The following is a 17,646-nucleotide window of genomic DNA, read 5'->3' on the forward strand; positions in this document are numbered from 1 at the left end:
CATACAGGTGAAAAATTACGAGAGAAAAAAATTGCAATGGCAAATTTTGGGATGAGTTAGATGGGGAGAGACCATCTCTACTTACAGTAGTACAAGAACTCCACAACCTTGTACTTTTTAGATGTGGGATTGTGTTATTTCAACAAATCTACACTTTAGCAATTTTTCACATCTTCAATCTCCTTGCAAAATAACATTTGATGGTGCCTTTAAAATTCAAACTTCAAGTTTAAACATTGATCAACTCCAAACATAATTGAAACTTGACCGCAGTCACAACCTTAGTCATCATATTTGCAGGATTCTCAGTGGTTAAAAATTTCTAGATCTTTACTGCACCTTCTTCCAAAATCTCTCATACAAAATGATATAGGACATTAATGTGTTTCGTCCTTGCATGATAAACTTGATTCTTTGCCAACTTAATAGTACTTTGATTATCACAATGCACTTTAACATACTTCTACTTAATTTCTAGTTCACCAAGCAACCCTTGAAGCCAAATCATCTCTGTGATTGTCATATACTCCACTTCTGTAGTAGATAAGCCAATTGTTGGCTGTTGACTACCTATAAACGTGTTATCATTTATAGTATAAATATCAGACCAAAAATATATAATTAAATCGATTATATTCACAAGCATACAAGTCAAATTGTAATATAATAAAGTTTACAATGAAACACTAATAAGTATTTCGAGGATCGTACTCAAGAAATTGCATATTGGAGAAACTATTATTAAATTAATTATAGAAAATAATTACTAATCTAATCGAGTCACAAATTAGTAATGTTAATCCAAATTAATATTTTAATTAAACCAATAAACCTAAATTAACCTAATGTAATTTCCTATTCTTAATGTCAACAATGCAAGCCTCTAGCATATAATCAATTAAATCTCTAATTATCTAATTAAATAATTAATTATCCTCGATTTATTTATTTATCACCCTTAGTTAATAATACCCTTCCGGTCTCATCTTCACTAAAGATTATCACCTAAGTCACCCTTCCAGACTCTTCCTAGGCATACGGGTACACTTCCAATCTCACCTGTCTTGATATTCCATAGGGGCATCACTCCCTAATATACTAAGTACTCTTGAATAAACAACTAATTTTGGATAAATAATCACTTAACAAATAAATTAGTTTATTAATCTAATCATGCGAGATATAAAATAAGCACAATAATCTATTCAATTATTCATACAAACACTAATTGATAAGGTTAACAAAAATATAAATAAAAGAACAAGAGATAGGAGAAAGCTCATAAAATATATTTGAGTGCAGTGCCGGAGTAATCTCCACTTACAATTATCTTCACATCGGACTAGAAAGTTCCAACTAAGCGAACATAAAAAGAAAATACAAAGAATTGCTCCTCGACATGGCGTCAAGTGCTTTCACGGCCTTGGCAACTTCGTTGCCCTATTGAGCTCACTTATCTCACGCCCCGATTATCATCCATTGTATTCTTGGGCCTGAATTAACATTCTACACACTTAAATAGCCCATTAGTCACTCATAAGGCCCGAATCAGCCTTACGGGTCATCAAAATAGCAGAAAATGCGTAAAAATACTTATTTTATTAATATTTGGTTCTTAATCTACTAAAAATGAAGATACAATAATTAATTATCAAATGCCAAGAAAATAAACTCGTTGTAATAACCCGATTTTCAGCGTACCGAAAATGATAGTTTTAGAACTCCATTTTCCAATGATCAAGTCAGTAAATATTATTTATTAATATTCATGAGATTATTATAGTATTATACTGAATTCTAGTTAATAATTTTAGTTATGTGAAAAGTTAGTCAAGGTACAAGTGTATCGGTTCAAAAGTCAATAGTTTTGGAAATTGAGGTATTGAGATATCGTTTCTGTAAATTTAGCTCGTAATTAAATAGGTAAATTAAATTTTGATCCAAAAATTTCACTAATTTGATGGCTAAGTGAAGTACAATGATTAAATCATAAAAACAGTAAAAGTTAATCACTATTAATTTCTATTTGTTAAAAAGCTTAAAAAGTGAATGTGTAAGGGTTTAAATGGGAATTTGACCATATTATTTTGAGGTGGACAATTAATTCCTGTAAAGTTATGAATTGCATGTTAATTTAAGATTAAAAAGGTAATTAAATAAATGTTCAAACATTAAAAAAGAAAAAAAAAAGTCATCATCTCCTTCATTTCCACCGAATCCACCATGGCGAGCTCTTCCTCTTTAAATGTAATCGAAGCCCATCTTTAGTAAGTTGTACATTTTATTATTAAGTGATGAAAAATTAAAATAAATTTGAGATTCATTTAAATAGAATTTTATTTCGTTAAAATATGAATATCTCTTTTTCCTTTTTACCCTCTTCCATAACAAATATATTATTTAAAATTTTGTTCAATTTAGAATTTTTTTGATTGAAATGATGAAAACCTTTCATTTTCTTTTCAAAGAATGGTTTAAATTCCAATGTACATGAATAATAGTCAAAACGATTTACGTGGATTTCATATGGTTTTTAATACCACATAAGCTTTTTGCTGTTCCAAACAAAAGTGATTTTACCCCACCAATCCTGCGTAAAATGCTTTAAAAACATAACAATCATATATGAAACTCCCAAATAGACAAAATCTCTTACCAACCCAACAATTCATAATCGTAAACAAAACATTAAAACCATAATTGCTGAACTACAAAAAGATGCCATCTTAATAATATGAGTTCGATTCAAAATGAAAAAGGCAAATTTCTCAGTAGAAGAAGCCAAGTACTTTCCCACCAACATTCTTTCTTCTGGCTTCTTCATGGTCCATAATTCCAGCTGATGTTGTGAGCACAATATAACCAAACTGCAATCATAACAATCCACAATATACACAACTCAATTTTCTTTCCATTCAACAACCTTATAGCTAATGCCAAACAAGACATCTACTCGGATTCCGATACAACAAGTTGCAGTCCCTTACTACTTGACTTCAACGACACAACATTCCCTACAACTTTTGTAATGCTTCGTGTAATTACACATTCAATTACAAAATTCATTACGATTTTCATAACGTTTTATGCAATTACACAAAACATTAGCCAATCATACAAATTATTACAACATCTGTACTTGTGTGATTGCACAAAATATTAACAAATTACACAAATTATTACAATCTTACAACATTTTGCTACATTTGGTAAGTGTATTATGTTTTAGTATATGGGTTAGAAATAAACTTATTCAATTAGTAATATTTAACCATTCCCATGACTTAATTTTAGCTAAAAGAAAAAAAATTATTTATTTTGAATACTCATCTTTCTAATTTCATGTTCAAATTTGTACTAACTATTCTTTATTTTATGTCCAACTATTGTAATACATATGTAATAAACAAGCTTTTTCCGAATATTATTACACCATTAACCAATCAAGACATTTGTGTAACATAAATTACACAAAACATTATCCAACTAAACAAATTGTTACAAATTCTGTAATATTTTATATAACATTGGAGCTGATGAGAAGCTCAAATTATTACAAAACATTACTCCTTTTAGAATTATCATCAAATTTTGTTTCCTCCATTAAATGTATTTTGATCTTTTCTTCAGACAAACACATACCAGTTCTTATGAATGCATTTCCATAAAAGTCATACTTATGTTTGTAAACTAACCTGAACTTGAGCTTCCATAAATGCATTTCCAGTATAAGGAAAACATTATACATAGAGATTAAAAGACTGAAAAGTTTCTAAGCTAACCTGTCTTGAAGGAAGCAACCGAGCAGTCCAACCCTCAATCTCCTTAACTCCGACATCAAAACGAGGACTGATCACCCCACACTTGTTCAGCCTCCCATTCAATTCAACCACAATTTTACCAGATCTATGATCATCAACATACTCAAACTCCCCAATATAACCTGCAATGCCAATCAAAAACCTAATGTATTAGCATCTTCATATTACCATGAATCAGATAAAAAATTATGTAGCTTGTCTGACACAAATCCAACATGAGCACAGAGATATGAAGCTACAAGTGCTTGTAAAAGCTTAGATAAAGTTTAACTTATCCATATATGATACGAACCCAACCCTAACATGCATGCCCAACCTAGGTTTAAAATAGAACAAAGAAAAAAGGTAGACTATATAACCTGCAATGCCAGTGAAACCTAAACGTACCTGCATCTTCATATTACAATAAATCAAATCATAACCTATGTTGCTCACCCAACACATACACAACATGAATACGTAAATATAACAATCTAAATGCTATTTAAATTTTATAAAAGAAAAAATTGAACTTATCAACATCCAACACATGCCCGCATCTACACTCACACCTATACCCGTGTACTGTAAATTACAACTTGAATGAAGGATAAAAGGTAGAGATCATATAGAAACTTACCATGTTTCTGCATGACCAAAAGGAACTTAATGATCACCTTCGAGGACGGTCGGATCATGACCTGTCGTTTCCCCCTCTTCTCTGCATTGTACATGCTCTTGAGTGCATCATTCAAAACGCTCACCCTCACCATTCTTCCAAATACAAGCTGCTGCTGCAGATTTTTACATGAAATATGTAACAATGAAGCATTCATCTATATAATATTCAATTTTACATCCTTTTTATGATGAAATTAAGATCCAACAATCTACACGCATAAATCAAATTCGAAATGTAGAAAGTGAAGAATTCAGTTTCAACCAAAACCCTGGTTTTCTTTTTCTATTAAAAATGAGCAACCATCTATATCATATTCAAATCAAAATTTTTTTTTCTGATGAAAATATAGTCCAACAATCTACATAGGCTATTCGAAACATGGAAAGTGAAGAATTCAGTTACAACCAACACCCATATTCACTTTTTCTAGTAACAAGTATGCATCACTCTAGATAGTACTCAAATCCAAATCTTTTTTATGATGAAACTAAAGTCCAACAGTCTTTACAGACGATTCAAATCCGAAACGTAGAAACTGAAGAATTAGGTTTCAACAATCTACAAAGGTGATTCAAATTCGAAACGTAGAAAATGACGACTTCGGTTTCAAACAAAACCCAGATTTTCTATTGCTAGCTAGCATATAGGCACGCAGAAGGGTGGGAAATGTTAAAAGCACTCATTTAAGAAAACCAAACACTAAGAGTTCTTTCTTAACTTTCCTATAAGCCTAAAGAAAACCATTTCAGTTTTGCTTTTGAAAATGGAATATAAGATCAATAACAAAAATTTAACAATATAAAAAGCATGTGCATAAAGATCTACGAACGGTGAATAGAAAAAACAAAACGACAAAGAAAAAAGAGAGGAGCGTCTAGCATACCTGAAAACCACAAAAAAGAAATAGCAGCTGCGTCAAAGTTGCTTGAGGAGAGTGAAGAGGGACAAATTATTAGGGTTTTTGGCTTTTAAAGGGGCGGGTGCAACATAGTAAGACTTTTAGGGCTTAGGGTTTTATGCGGGCCTTCTGGAATCATCAGAACAAATTATACGAAAGCCTCACCCAGTTAAGCTGTTTGGGCCTAAAATAAAGCATCGATTCAACTCTTATCAGATTTAAACAAAGTAAAATGTCAATCACGCCTTCGGCTTTGTGGGTTATGTTTAAAGTTATTATAATTTGAGTCGTCTTTTTTATAATAAAAAAAAAATTGATACAAATTACAAATGAAAAAATAAGACGATAATCATAGAATTTAAACCCTATTTTTGAAATCTTAATAAGAGATTTAATCATTGCTGTTTATAACGTTTGGGTTTTTTTCTAGATTTAGTATATAATATTTTCTCTTATTTTTAAAGATAAATTCATTCAATGAATGAAATCATATAATTCAAAGAAATAAATAACAAATACTCGCCGTAGATGATGAATGACAAGTTCCATCAACACAACAAAGGTTTTAGCCACAGCATCAATAAAATATTATGACATGTTGATAAATAATTTTATCACAACTCAAGCACGACATATCTTAAATGATTACAAGCACTTAATACGATATGGAAATCAACTCTAGATAGTCCAAAGCAACGAGCAAAATTCAACAAAAGAATCAAGCATTCACCAAACTAGAGAGGACGACAACAAAATCATTCCTAAAATCACTTGTGAAATTAAGATTACATGTATAAACAAGACAAAAAAAATGTATTACAGGAGTAGACAAAAACTTCAAAAACTGAAGACTTATTAAACAAGGGAAAAACAAACAAAAAAACATATAAAACTTAAGACAACACAGGTCCAAATCGACACGTGAAATTATTTATTATTCTAAAATACTCTCAAAAAAGAAAAAAAATGATAAGTTGACGAAAAACCACCCACTTTTCAAGAAAAACTATTGGTGGCCGATGGAGTTTTAACGAATGGCAAGCACTGTCATCTAATCATCACAACTTATAAAAGACAACAAAAATACTCACAAAATAGATCTGTAAATTAAAAAGAGAGAAAACATAAACAGTGAATGAGAAGGAAAAAGAAACAAATGGCTTAGAGAAAAAAAATTAGGAATTTTTAGTTATTACCAATTAACTTTTTAAAACTATATCCCTTGAAGGTGTACTTGCAAAATTTTAGTATGTCATGATTGAATTAGTGATAAATGGATGCTCACTTGTAAAATTCAATTCACCCGAGTTGAAGCTTCCGAAAAAAGTGATAACCTTTATTTGGACAGTGTGGGTCTATGGACGTGAATACTTTCTAATTATAAGAATCCATATCTAACTCAATATTAAATAAGTGAAATTAATACTAACTGAAAATATGAACTTTCAATGAAAAAAAAGGCTTCAAATTCCAAGTTTCATCAAGGGACTGACTTGCAACATTCATAAAATGAACTCATCATTTACTAAGGGGCTATATGGTTTGTAAATTTACTTCAAAAAGAAAGAGAGTCAATAACTACAAAACACCATACAAATGCATCAAAGATACACCATTTAACTTACTCCTAACCATGTAAATCCCATTTTTACATTTACCCAACATCTCATTTCATTCTCCTGATCCATACATATATATATATATTTGTTGTTTTCAGATTTTTCTATCAAATACATGGAAAAGTTATTTTTTATATTAAGTTACAACTTACAACCATACACAATGTACATTCGAATTAAACTATTAAAGCTATACAACAAAACATTACCAGTTCTCTTTTTCCAGTCATCCTCCATGAGCTTCAGTTAAAAAAAGAAACCGAATTTCGGAAAACATGGCGATTAGACCAAGTATCGAAGCATCATGGATCAAACAATTGAGCAACTGAAACATCTGAAGACTTGATAAATCGAGCGGCTTCAGCAATTCTAAGTGCCATCACAGCTTTGTATGTAGCCATATCAGCATTTTGCATTAGTAATTGCGCCTGTTGGCGTTTGACCATAGCCAATTCAACAGATCTGGCTGCTGAGGCTCTGGCTTCTTCAACTTTAACCATGTCATTTTCTTCCCCCAGGGGATGATGTTCAGCTGCCATGGCTGCATAATTACAAGAGATTCAACTTTTAGCAAAATTCTGAAACAGTGTCCTATTGTGAAATGCCGAAAAAAAATACAAACATGAAAAAATATGAAATGTTGAATGAGGGCAGGCTGGAAAAAACCCAAAACAGGGCTAAATCTACCAAATTTATTTGCACAACTGCAATCACCACTAATTGAGAAACTATGCATCAGTGTCACTAAGTAGACGTGTCCAAGAGATGGGATTTCTACTCAAGCCCGAAGATTCACTCAATATTCGAATGCATTTGGCAAAAATATTAAGACTCAAAAATAAGCTCATTATTTTTAAGAAAAGAAAATATAAATATATTAATAAATATTAAATAAAAATAACATTATTTTTATAAATAATATGGACAGGTAAAAGTGGGCTTGGGTAAAAATGTATGATGTTGACACCATATATAGACCTTGTCCAAACCACGGACCCTCTTACCACTGCCCCATGCATCAACAAGCATAATCAGGGAATTTTATCACATGATCATCAAAGGCCTGAGAAACATACATAGCAATCCAACACAAAATCCACACAGATGAGCATGCCTACTATAATCAGAGAGTTCAATATACCTTGCAACAAACTCGGTTGCTTGCCTCTTCCACTACTAGCCTGACGCTTACCCGACCTCCTTTTCCGCAGAACAGGCTTTGGAACTACTGGAGATTTCTTGACCTTATGACCCTGTTCAAATGGAATATTCATTTCGGTCAGATATCTACAAGAATCAAGAATATAAAATGCCAGAAGCTGCTTAGATAAGTGTACATGCACCAGAAGTAAGATCGAGGTGACTGAGGCACAATGACGGCAAATGATAAAAAATTGGAATTTCAACATGCATAACAAATTAATATAACATGATCAGTTGATTAAAATACTTATATTTCAATCTCATGACACCTACGATGCCAACATTTCCCATTGCAGTAGAAAACAGAGTCCCAAATTCTCAAAGAATTATAGAACATAAAAGGATGTTCACAGCAAAGACAACATAGACCTGTAAATTCTGACCTGAACTCCAAAAACTCGACCTGAACCTAAAAACAACCCAAAATAATGAATGACTTGCACCAAAACTGACCCAAATCAAAATTATTTGAAAATTTTAAAACTTGAATCAACCTGACCCAAGTTGACCAGGCCAACTGACATGCCACATCAGCAAGATGGTTGATTCAATATTTTATGCCTCAAACTTCAATCAAGAAAAAAGAAGCTGACCTGAAACCTAGTTAATTTTGCTCAAATTTTTATATGTACGTATATATGAACATAATCCTGGTAAACTGTGTCTTGTATATCTCTTACTCAAATTTAGCATCAAATCACTTTCGACATGTAATTTATATTAAGCAATTGAAGCAGCTGCTAAAAAGGTAGATCATTTGACCTTTGTATATACAATTCTTCAAACTCGTTGCATGAAAAAAGGAAGGAGGAATCAAAGAAGTAGAACAAAAAAGTCTCCATAAAGGTATATTTCAAGGAACAAAAAAACTGGGACACAAGCATAATCTTCTTACTTACACGAAAATAATGGTGTACAATGATAGCATAATACAACTAAGTGATTTACCTGAAGGACTATGACAAAATCTATTTACACAAAGAAATTTCAAAGTAATATCCATTGCCATAAGAATTCCTACTAGGCAAGTAATACACCAGAGAAACTGAAGAAATGTACTGTGATAACAAGATGATATAATTAAGACAAAATACTACTTTTACCTGAAAAACTCTAAGCAGTGCCGATCGTCTCTTCCTTTTTCTCAACCAATAAGCATGAACAGCTTCAACCACTTCTCCACTAGCCAGATCAAGACATAGATTGGTAGCAACATTGTCATCAGAGTGATCATCCGGAGTACGGAAATAGGCCTCCTTCTCGAAAGCATCAACCATAAGCTCAAAACAATCCTCTGAAAGATGCTCACAATGACCATTTCCAGAGAAAAACTCATTATTGAAATTCTTCAACCATTCCTCATCTTCCGTGTCCATGTCATAATTTGCAGTCCTCTTTGCCAAGGCTCTAGATACCTCATCCCCATCTAAAGTGATATAGAAATCTGGTCTTTTAAATGGTACAAAGGCTCTATCCTCGTACCCTGAAACTTCACAAACCCCTGGCACAGGGATCATCTTGGCAGTTGAAGAAGGTGCATTTCGCTCAGAACATTCCTTGTAAAGATCCTTGAAAATGACCCAGTCCTGCTGATTCACAAACTCAAGCTTCCAATTATCATCACCTGTCCAAATTATTGCATGAGTGAACCGGTTGCAAGAACTGGGCCTGATAGCTCTATCTGCCTTGTATGTATACTTAGTTGACCCATCTTTTCCTACAACAAGAAGCCATTCTCGAGAAGCAGAGAGCTCCAAAGCGACAATGGCTCCTTCTTCCCTGTAGCATCTGTCCGGTTCAGTGACTAATATATTGGCAGAGCACTGTAATGAATCTGCACCCTGCATTAAGTTCGAAATAGAAGAGCTAACATCAGCTAAGTTCGCTGAACTATTACAGACTGAACACCTAAGCTTGTTTCTAGAAACAACAGAAGAAAAAGGAATGCTTTTTCTCCTACTACTGCTCAAATCAGACATTGGAGCTCCACTAGCCTTATGTATGCCGAGAAGCCAAGGACTTCTAGCTCTCCTTCTCCGCATCGAACTCCTCCTCCTCTGGATAATGCGAGAAAGACCATGTTTATAGTGACCATTTCGACCTATTTCTTTTAGTTTGGAAGCGCGATCTGAAACACCTTTGCTCCCGAAATTATCAACCTTAACTACATTAGAACCACTCAAACGCTTGGAAAAATCTACAACAGAGGTTAGACATGACTTGTCTTCTTCACATGCACTAAATATTTCATCAGTATTTACAAGAACTAATTGCATACGCCTTGAACAAAGCAGCATTCCGCAATGCATATACATAAAACTATAGGGAACTGCAGAAAAATCCACATAAAACAGCGGAATGGACCCCCTATCCCCATAAAACTTGCATATTCCACTTCTATTTGCAGGAAGTCCCTGAAATGAATTTTTATAAAGAAAAACCAATAAATGAAATGCTTTATGTAATCCAGCTTCAGTACATACATGTTACTAAGAACTATATCTTAAGAACTTACCCGCAACAAATAAACACCATTAGAAGCGTAAACACTTAACAATGGCTGAGACATTAAAAAGGCAGTAAGTCCTGAGAACCTTACATTTGCCCTTTTAAGATAACCCAAAACCAACCACAAAAGGTTCGAAAACCAGCCATGATAACCTCCATTTCCGACAACAAAAGCGAACATTCTCGATTCTTTCACATCGTTGTTGGTCTTCTTAATGACCCGCCTTCTGTGAAACTTTTTCCCACACTTCTTCTGCTCCGAATTCAAAGAAAGTTGATTGTTTGGAACAACATTTCGTTTCCTTTTTCGGCTATAAACAATCCCAAACCTCCTATCATCATTGGCATCATCATTTACAGCTTCAGATTTCCTTTTCCTTGATTGTTTCTTTGGAATCTCTTCGTTGACTAATATTTTTGGATTCCCATTTACCTCGGCAGTGGCCTTATTTACTCCACTCTTGGGCTCTACTTCGACGGAATCAGGCCAGAGTCGCCGGCCGGAACGAAGAACCAGCGCCTCCGAGCTCTTCACCATCCTGAAAACCCTCGTGGTCCGCCTCATCCCCACCGAAGGCATCGCCTTTCGGTTCTTCTTCTTCCCCACCCCCAACTAGCGAGTTAGCTCAGCGAACTTCGCAAGGAGTCCACTCAGTCGATAAAGAACGGAACGCCGACTTGACTCAGTCGAAACAAGAACCCAAGAAACAACAGCAGAACGTTACAAAAAATAGAAAGTAACGAAACTCAACGGATAAAACTCCAGTTAAGAAGCGGATCGAGACCGAGTTATCAACAAATCTGATAACCTCTGACTCAGCTACAACAAAATAGTGAGTAAACAAAGAAAAAAAAGAAGGTGAGTAAAGATCAATCAACTCCAAATTTTCATAACCAAAAAAAAACAAAAATCTCTGTTCTTTACCAAGAGACAGAGAAAATGAAATTTTTTAAAAAATGGGTTTTTTTTTTCCTAGAAATTGAAGAGAGAAAATAAAATAGAGATTTAGAATTTCACGTAAATCATATTTTTGTAAAAAAAAGTGAAATCGAAAATGAAATGGGAAAGAAATAGTAGATGGCGGCTAGGGTTGTTGATGATATCATTTTAAAGAGGTCAATTTGTGATATTAGCACTTATGTTATATTAAGTTACGTATGTAGTCTTTATACTCTAATTTCATGGTTCTACTTTCTTTTTTAATTTTTATATTTCAGTCCTGAATTGATCCAAACTACAAGAGTTAAATATATTAGGTCAAAATACTTGGGAGGTCCCTGCATTATAGGGATTAGATCAAACTAGTCCTCTATTATTAAATAGATTAATTTAGTCTCTTTACTTTAAAAATAATCAAAGTAAATCCAAATTGTGAAGAAAAAAAAAAAAGTAAAATGCCTTGAAAATTGTTTTTTAATTTTAATTTTAATTTAATTGAAACAAAAGACTTCATATAAAAACCATAAATACTTTAAAATATTAATTTTGTTGAATAGTAAATGATATTTTTTAAATGATGTTATCTCTATTTTAATTTAGCATTATTTGATTCCTTTTAATAATACAAAATTAAATTGATCAATTTGATAGTAAAGGAACTAATTTGATTATATCATTATAATAAAGGGAGCTCTCAAGTACATTCACAATCAAATTTTATATTATACATAAATTATAAATTTTTAAAAATAAAAATATTAATGTAATGAGACAGATAACTACATGGGATTAAAAATTGTAAAATCCAAAAAAAAAAAAAACAACAAAATTAGAGCAGGTTAGGCAGAATATATGAATCAATAACAAATTTTGATTTTGAGAAACACCAAGGGGGTGAATTTATTAATTGGAAGGTGGTAGAGAATTTGCCGCGTAAGGGAAAGCGCTGATTTTTCTTTGTCAAATGGACGGCTCAGATTTTACGATGGATCCAATGTAAGTTTTAGCTTTCTCGTCTTTCTTCTTTAATCCTTTCCCGCCCTCGTTTTGTGTTTTATTAGGGGTAGTTTCATCGCATTGCAAGATTACGGTAAAATTATCGTAGAGACCCTGCATTACAAGTTATATTTTATTTTAGCCTTTTTATTTAGAAATTAGATCAATTAATGCTTGTTCGTTACGTTAAAAAGTAAATTAGTTATTTTGTTAAAATTTTATTCATTTCTATTGTTAAAAACTAGTTACTATATGCCAGTATAAGGTAAACATGGCACGCCATGTGTTCTTATCTAGTTATTTGGTCAACTATACTAATTTTAGTAGTCCAAATGGATGATTTTTTTTAATAAAATGATCAATTTACTTTTTGATCTAATGTATAAGGACTAATTTGTCCATTATTTAGTAGAAGAGAGAAAATATAATTTAACTCCTAATATAAGAAACTCTATGATATTTTTATTGATTATGAAATATCTAATTTAGTTTAATTATATACACTAAAGCAATTTAAGGTTATAATATATATATATATATCCATCTTTATATTACATTTTTTTTGACATATGACATTTTTACTTAGAAATATTTATTTATAATTTGGGTAAATTACAGTTTTACTTTTTGTCTTTTAATCTTTTAAGTTATTCCATATTTTTATAATTTTATGTAACTTTTAAATAAATTACCTTTAATTTTAAAATTTTATTTTATTGAATTAATTTTATGGCAATTTTAAGAATGTCATGTAAGGAGTATAAATTTAAAAATTCTTTAAAAATAAATAAATTAATAAAAAGTAAAATTTGGTCCGATTCATTATTGATGTGAAAAAATTATATTTTTAAAGTTTTTAATTTTTAAAATTTATATTGATCACGTGACTTATTAAAAATTGTTATATGTCACCAATAAATTGATTATTAGTGTCACATCAATATAAACTAATAATATCAGTGCAGAGATACCAGCTTAGATGACAAAATATAAGTTTAAATACCAACAAAGTCCCAAAAAAAATTTAAGAAATAAGTAAGTACTATTTAGAGGTAAACTAAATATTAACCCTTTAAAAATTACACCTGTGAGTTTAGCTACATGTCACGTGTACTCTTTTTTTTTCCCTAAAAGAACATTTAATAATTTTTAAAAAAAAATCAGTCGTTGAAAGTTAACGTAACTGATATTTGAAAATTTGGAGGTGTTGCTTATATAATATAAATAAATTATTCCAACCTCCATAAACCATATAAAATTTACCTCATATTAAACAATTTAAAATTACTCTTTAATTCCTTGCCTTTTAATTTTTTAAATTATTTATACCTTATGTTTTAAATTTTTACAACTTTTATATATTAAATATGAAATCAATTTTAAATAAATTATCTCTTTATTTTAAAATTTTAATTAATTGAATTAACTTTTAATTTTATAATATTAAATTTAATAATTATTAAATTATTAAGCTTAAAATATAGTTTTAAAAATCCATATTAATAACATTTCTCAAATTAAATTTATATTTTTAAATATAATAAGAGTTATTTGTATTCATTAATTAAAGCAAAGTAAAATAAATATAAAATTACAAAAAAAAGAATATTACATTCTTAACAATAAAACAAAATAATTTCATAATATGTAAGAAATTATTAATATTATTATTTCAATTATAATAAATTAATATTAATATTTTTAAACAATGCTTAAAACTATTCATAGCTCCTCAATGCAAACTCACGTCCTCCTGTATTAACAACAATACTCATGTTAATTGACTAATATTAATATTTAAACCATGAGATCTTTTATATTGTTTTAATAGTTTATATTTTCAAATTTAAATAATATTAATAAATTTATTCTAAATTAGTTAAATATTTTTAAAATATTTTATAATTACATTAGTTTTTCAATATATTAATTAAATTTTAAATAAATTTATTAACCCTGTACAAACTAGTAAATGATTTGAAAATTTTTCCTGCCGTAAATCCTTTGATATGGTAGTATAATATAATTACATATTGTTGATATCTTCTAAATTTAAATGCTAATTATGGTTGTTAATTTGATATTGACTCCTTTTTCATATATAATATAATCATATTTTAACCTTAACCTACATATCTTCTCAATTCTCTTAATAGTTCTGTTTTTGTGTGTTAGTTTCTCTTTTCTTTTTCAACATTTAACTTCTTTATTTTTGTAACAGTTCGTTTTTTTGGTAGTGTCGAAAACAATAATTTTAGGTCACCAAATCTAACAAATAAGTTCTTAAATATTATTATTTAATATTCACGAGACAAGTGTGATTTTAAAAAGTTTTGATTTGATAATTTATGTTATATAAGTGATTTATTAAGTTCAAATGGTTTTAGAAAATAAGGTATCGGGACCTTATTTTTATAAACTGAGTCTTAAATATTTTTATAAATATTTACGGAGTGTCATTAAGGTGGTATTAAAGTTTCGTTAAGAAATTTTAATGTTTCGCTGGTTAATTAATTAAAAAGGATCAAATTAAAAAAAATGTATTTTCGGGACTCGATTCCGTAAATCAGACTCGTAAATATTTTTAATAAATATTTATGAAGCTAGTTGTGTAGTTAATTAGGTTTTAATTAAGTGAATTTGATTGAATTAAAAATAATTAGATATAAAGACTAAATTACATATAGGGTGAAAGTTGAATTATAGATTAAAAAAATTAAAGGGGCTAAATGAGCAATTATGCTATTGCTCATAAATGAGACGATGTAAGGAAGATTTTTGTGAATTTAATATATATTATATTAAAGTAAGTAACAAAATAAAGAAAGAAAGAAAAAGAAATAGAAAGAAAGAAATAGAGAAAGCAAAACAAAACTGAAAGGGAAAGAAAGAAAAAACAGGAGAAAGAAGGAGACGAAGGTTTAGGAGTTTCTAGAGTTCCAAGCTTAATTGGTTAGTTATTTTAGTCTTTTTTTTTTTTTTAATTTTTATATTTTTAAAATTCAGGTGTTAAATACTACTCGACTCATATCAAAATTTTAGAAACTATTGAGTTTTTAAGTGATGCCTTTTTGAATGATTTTAATATTAGGGATTAAATTGATAGATTTTAAGTTAGAAATGAAAAAGCGATTGAATTGTAAAATAAATTGTAAATTTTGAGTATTAGGAACTAAATTGTGAAAATTCAAAATTTAAGGATTTAAGTGAAACTAGGGAGTTAAATCTAGTCTAAAGTGGAATTTGTATGAAAATATAAAATTGATTGTGAAGAAACAAAATTAGTCTCGGTTTAGGGACTAAATTAAAATTTAGACAAATATTGAGTAAAAATTTGAAATATTCAATATGAAATTTAAATTGTATTGTATTGATAAATTTTAATTATTTTAATTTCGTAGCTAACGTCGTAACGGAATCCTCGACTAAAAAAGGGAAAGATAAAGTCGACGAGGAATAACTCGAAATTTTTGGTTTGTATTTCTATAATCCGAAGCTAGTTATTAATTGTTGTAATTTTTATTTAATGTATATGGTAAGTGTTGAGGTGAGTAATTGATATTTTGATAATTGATTGAATGAATTGAATTAGTAGATATATATATTGAATGGATTGATTTCTGAATTGAAATGAATATATGTGAAATTATGTGATTATATAAAAAAATCAGTATTGGATATTGATTATATCTGAAATGTGAAATTAAACCCTATTAACTGTATCGGGCTGAGTCAGATATAGATGGCATGCCATAGGATTGGAAGAGTTCAGGGATTTCTTCAACTTCGAGTCGATGAGACACTAGGTGTCAATTTACTACTTCGGATTAATTCGATGAGGCACTGGGTACCAATTTACTTCGGTTTAGCCGATGAGACACTCGATGTCAAATTATTACTTCGAATTATCCGATGATGCACTGGGTGCCAAACTGGTGTGTTTTACTTGGATTTGTGTATCTGTCCGAGTCTGAGTCGTGTTAATAGAGGTAAATAAATAATAAAGTTTTATAATTGATATTGAAATGGTATGGTATGACAAATAGAAGTGAAATAATGAATTGAAAATAAATGGTGAAATATGTTGCAAATATATGGAATATATGAGTTTTATCCTCATGAAATGACAACGGAATGGATATTGCAATTGTATAATGAAATGTGAAATAAATTGCGAAAAGCTATTTATATAGCAAGTATGAGAATTGAGATATTTGTAAAACAAATGAAATATGATATGGTTGTTGTAATAATTAAATATTAATATGTGTTTATATTTCAATTGTATATTTGTAATTTATTATCTTTAAATATTCGGTTTATAGAAATACCACTGAGTTTATACTCAGCGTACGATTTTATTTTCCGTACGCAGGTTAGCTACTTAACTTTTGATCGTCGATTCAGCATCCAACAACAATCCTGAACTCAAATGTGGTGATGTTTATCCTTTGTGTCAGCATGTACCTAGGGTGTCTAAATAATAGTTATTTTGTGGTTTGATTGTAAATGAGGTTATAAGTTTAATTTTGGTTGGTTTTATACATATAAATATGTGTTTGTTTTTGAAGCCATATTATGGCATTGTAAATTAAACTAAATCTAGATAGGTGCATATGAATTTAATTTTATGTTTAAGTGCTCATGAACCAAGCAAATTGATTTCGATTTGGTATGTCTATAAATTGGATTAAAATGATGCATTGATGACTTGTTTTGATGATATGAAATATTTGAACCTTTTGTCTGTTTGATCTGTAAACTCCGGTAATGCTCCGTAACCTGATTCCGGAGAAGGATACGGGTTGGGGGTGTTAAAATTTTTCACAATATTATCACTTATTTCATATTTAAATTCTTTTACTATTGGTGGATTGAGTTTTAGGTCGATTGGTATCGGTAATGTTGACAGTGCAGGAAGACGTGAGTTTGAGTGTGCTGAAGAGCATTATACTCCCATTTAAGGGTTGGAGAGGGGTTATGGATAGTTCTAGATATTG

General features: G+C 30.3%; 2 protein-coding genes across 4 annotated transcripts; both read right to left on the minus strand.

Moving 5' to 3' along the window:
* Nucleotides 1–2,574: 2,574 nt before the first annotated feature.
* On the minus strand, nucleotides 2,575–5,508 carry LOC108480136 (40S ribosomal protein S15a-1). Of its 2 annotated transcripts, none has more exons than XM_017783017.2 (4): nucleotides 5,366–5,508; nucleotides 4,441–4,594; nucleotides 3,783–3,943; nucleotides 2,575–2,867 (listed from the first exon to the last, which is right to left on the minus strand). In XM_017783017.2, the coding sequence occupies exons 2-4, from the start codon at nucleotides 4,571–4,573 to the stop codon at nucleotides 2,769–2,771; spliced, it is 393 nt and encodes a 130-aa protein (XP_017638506.1). In that variant the 5' UTR covers nucleotides 4,574–4,594; nucleotides 5,366–5,508; the 3' UTR covers nucleotides 2,575–2,768. The 2 variants fall into 2 exon arrangements, with proteins under 2 accessions (XP_017638506.1, XP_017638507.1); XM_017783018.2 differs by having other exon boundaries at nucleotides 4,441–4,591; nucleotides 5,366–5,483.
* A 1,393-nt stretch (nucleotides 5,509–6,901) lies between these two features.
* LOC108483550 (uncharacterized) lies at nucleotides 6,902–11,858 on the minus strand. 2 transcript variants are annotated; one of them, XM_017787007.2, is made up of 5 exons: nucleotides 10,718–11,858; nucleotides 10,197–10,616; nucleotides 9,306–10,043; nucleotides 8,141–8,252; nucleotides 6,902–7,540 (listed from the first exon to the last, which is right to left on the minus strand). In XM_017787007.2, the coding sequence occupies exons 1-5, from the start codon at nucleotides 11,288–11,290 to the stop codon at nucleotides 7,302–7,304; spliced, it is 2,082 nt and encodes a 693-aa protein (XP_017642496.1). In that variant the 5' UTR covers nucleotides 11,291–11,858; the 3' UTR covers nucleotides 6,902–7,301. The 2 variants fall into 2 exon arrangements, with proteins under 2 accessions (XP_017642496.1, XP_017642495.1); XM_017787006.2 differs by having other exon boundaries at nucleotides 9,306–10,616.
* Nucleotides 11,859–17,646: the final 5,788 nt, after the last annotated feature.

The sequence above is a fragment of the Gossypium arboreum genome, chromosome 1 (genome assembly GCF_025698485.1).
Source record: "Gossypium arboreum isolate Shixiya-1 chromosome 1, ASM2569848v2, whole genome shotgun sequence".
Lineage (NCBI taxonomy): Eukaryota > Viridiplantae > Streptophyta > Magnoliopsida > Malvales > Malvaceae > Gossypium > Gossypium arboreum.